General features: G+C 38.9%; 1 protein-coding gene across 1 annotated transcript; it reads left to right on the top strand.

Annotated features, from left to right (window-relative positions):
- The first annotated feature begins 2,969 nt into the window (after positions 1 to 2,969).
- Positions 2,970 to 3,278, top strand: LOC122477277 (40S ribosomal protein S27-like). Its single transcript, XM_043570194.1, has one exon. It carries the CDS (start codon positions 2,970 to 2,972, stop codon positions 3,198 to 3,200), a length of 231 nt encoding a protein of 76 aa, XP_043426129.1. The 3' UTR covers positions 3,201 to 3,278.
- Positions 3,279 to 3,635: the final 357 nt, after the last annotated feature.

Genomic DNA, 3,635 nt, shown 5'->3' with positions numbered 1-3,635 from the left:
ACACAACATCACTTCTATGGTATTCTTGTGAAAAATAAAAGCATAACCTCAGTATAAGCATGAGAAAACCTCAGACAAACCCAAATTAGGAACATCCATCAAGCAAGTACTCTCCAAAAGTGTTAAGTTTAGTGTATTAGTTTCTTATTGCTTCTGTAACAAATGATCATAAATTTAGTGGCTTAAAACCAAAGAAATATATTTCCTTATATTTATAGAGGCCAGAAGTCTAAAGTCAAGATATCAGCAGGGCTGTGTTCCTTCTGGAGGCTCCAAGAGGAGAATCTGTTTCCTTGCCTTTCCAGCTTCTTGAGGCTGTCCAGCATTCCTTGGTTAGTGACTCCTTCCTTGTGTTGCTTCACCATTTTACTTCTGTCATCACATCTCCTACTCTGACTCTGATCTCCTGCCTGCCTCCCCCTTATAAGGACCCTTGTGATTACAGTTGGCCCACTTGGCTAGTGCAGGATGATCACCTCATCTCAAGATCCTTAAAGAAATCACACCTGAAAAATCCATTTTGACCTACATGATAACATTCACAGGTTCCAGAGATTAGAACACGAACATCTTTGGGGGCCATTATTCAACTTACCACAGTCATGAAAGACAAAGACTGAGGAACTTTCATGAACTGGACGAGACTAAGGAGACATGATACTTAAATACAATTGGATCCAGGACCAGAAAACGGTCAGCAGTGGGCCAACTGGCAAAATTCAAATAAGGCGTATAAATTAGTTAATAATAATGTATCAATGTTAAGTTCCCGGTTTCTATAGTTGTACTATAGGCATATAATATGTTAACATTAGGGGAAGGTAGATGAGGAGTGTATCGATTTCTCTGTACTATTTTTTGTAACTTTTTTCATAAGTCTAAAATTATTTCAAAATAATTAAAAGAAAGACATAAACAACAACAACAACAATCATCTACGATAAGATACCACTATAATTTCACCAGAATGGCTAAAATGAGAGAAGAAAAAGACAATGCCAGCTGTTGGTGAGGATGAGGAGAAACTTGAATTGTCATTCATCACTGGTGGGTATATGTAAACTGGTACAAACATTTGGCAAACTCTTTGGGAGCATCTTCTTTTTTAAAAGTTATTTCTTTATTGAGAGAGAGAGAGAGAGAGAGAGAGCACAAGCAGGGGAGGGGCAAAGAGAGAGGGGAAGAGAATCCCAAGCAGGCTCTGCACTGTTAGTGCAGAGCCCGACATGGGGCTTGATCCCACAAACCGAACCACCTTTGGCAGAATCTTCTAAAGCTAACTATATATGCATTCTCTATGACTCAGCAATGCCATTTCTAAGCATATGCCCAATAAAAGTGCAAATATATTTACCAAAAGATATATACATGGCTGCCACTGCCCTTGGGTCTTGAAAGGGGAAGTGAGAAGGAGCTACCAACTATCTTCAGACAATGGATGTCACTGCCACTGGGGAGGTGCAATAGCAGAGTGCGAGTCTGTGCTTGTGAACGGGGGTAGGCAGGAGGGGGCAGTGGCCTGTACCAGCCACAGGGAATAGAAATAAGAAGGAGAAAGAACCACCAAAAGCAGGGAAAAGTCCAAAAGGACAAAAAAAAATTAGAACTAGAGTGGTACTGTAAAAAAGCTGGAGCTACAGAGCTTGAAATTAACCACTGAAAAATACTAAAATGTTGGGCCCTCCATCACCTCCTTCTAAGGATACTGGAAGCAGCATGTCATATTCAGCCTGATATATGGCCCATCATTGTGTCAACTACTTTGCATGACTCCAAATTGATTCACTTATAGTTCATTTGACCTTTGAATTGACCCTGGGTTTTTTAATTCTGGTTTTTCTCCCTAGTTTTCACCATCCTATTTCCACCTACTTACTAAATACAATTGACTCATGCATGTGAATTATATCATTATTTTTCATGTTTTTACTCTCTTGTCTCTCAACATTGCTCTTAATTTGAACATTACAGCCTGAACATTTCATCTTCTTTTTTTTTTAATTTTTTTTTCAACGTTTATTTATTTTTGGGGGGACAGAGAGAGACAGAGCATGAACGGAGGAGGGGCAGAGAGAGAGGGAGACACAGAATCAGAAACACAGCCTGAACATTTCAAAAAGGTTTAATATTTTTGTCACTTTTCAAACTTTAAAATATTATATCCACCTTCACCATCAACAGTTGCTTTATCTTGTGAATTGCCTCTATTAGGACACTATGTTGTATTTTGGATTTTGTAGCCTTGTGAGATGCAGAGAACATGTACCAGTCCAGGACAGAATAACCCCAAAGGCTTAGGAAATAAAACTAGCAAAGAAAATGTCAAAGAACTTGGCCACATGGCTTGTTGTACTTCAAGTATGTGAATGGCTTTTGTGATAAAATACTGTCAAGGTTGTTTTCTAGTCTCCCCGAAGAAAATAGTGGGGAGTAATTGGCTCAAATTGCAGAACATCTTTTTCGTTAGATGCAAGGGAAAATTTTGTAGTGTGGGTTTTTGGTAAGAAAGCTAAGTCTCGGAGATTGGTAGTAAAGAATAGAGCAGTGAAGTGCAAAGTGCTTCAGGTGAATGGTGACAAAATAAAAAGTGTCAATTCCTGCTTGCTGGAAATGTCACCACACACAAATCATTTAACTTCTGTGGCAGTTTCCTCACCTCTAAGGTGACTTGATGAGGTTAAGATTTGGGTGTTTTTAACTCTATTGGATAGATTAGGCAGGGTCCCCGTTGAGGGAAATTTCCCTGCAAGATGGATTACCAATTAACAAGATGCCATTCAAGGTGCTAAATACTGGGGTGTGATTTTTTTACTTTTTCCTTATTTTGCTTCATCAAAATGTATTGGTACATTTTTTCTTTTCTTTTTCTCTTTAAAATATAATGTTTGTTATACACTAACATCCCTTATGGATATAGATGCAAAAATCCTCAACAAGCTTTCCGGTGGTGACAAACTTCCCACAAGAACATGCCCCTTGAAAAGGACCTTCTCCACCAGTCCACAAAAGAGGAGATGAGGAAGCATAAGAAGAAGTGCCTGGTGCAGAGCCCCAACTCCTACTTCATGGATGTGAAGTGCCCAGGATGCTACAAAATCACCACCATCTTTAGCCATACACGAACAGTAGTTTTGTGTGTTGGCTGCTCCACTGTTCTTTGCCAGCCTACAGGAGGAAAAACAAGGCTTACAGAAGGATGATCCTTCAAATGGCAGCAGCACTAAAAGCACCCTGAATCTAGATGAGTGGGAAACTATCCTAATAAACATATTTTGGATTAAAAACAATCCTTGGGGTGCCTGGGTGGCTCAGTTGGTGAAGCATCTGACTCTTGATTTCTCTCTCTTCCTCTGCCTCTTTCCCCTGCTCATGCTCTCTCTCTCTCTCTCTGTCAAAAAAATCCTCAACAAAATACTAGCAAACAGAATCCAACAGCACATTAAAAAGATAAAACACCATGACCAAGTGAGATTTATCCTAATAATGCAAGGGTGGTTCAACATAAGGAAATCAATGTAAAATACTACATTAATAGAAGGAAGAAAAATAAATCCATGATAATCTCAATTGCATCAAAAGATATGATTAAGAGAGTGAAAAGATAACCTACAGAAAGGAAGAAAGTATTTGTATAT

The sequence above is a fragment of the Prionailurus bengalensis genome, chromosome X (assembly GCF_016509475.1).
Source record: "Prionailurus bengalensis isolate Pbe53 chromosome X, Fcat_Pben_1.1_paternal_pri, whole genome shotgun sequence".
Lineage (NCBI taxonomy): Eukaryota > Metazoa > Chordata > Mammalia > Carnivora > Felidae > Prionailurus > Prionailurus bengalensis.
The sequence above is the reverse complement of the archived record's forward strand: the minus strand, read 5'-3'. Positions and strand labels throughout refer to the sequence as shown.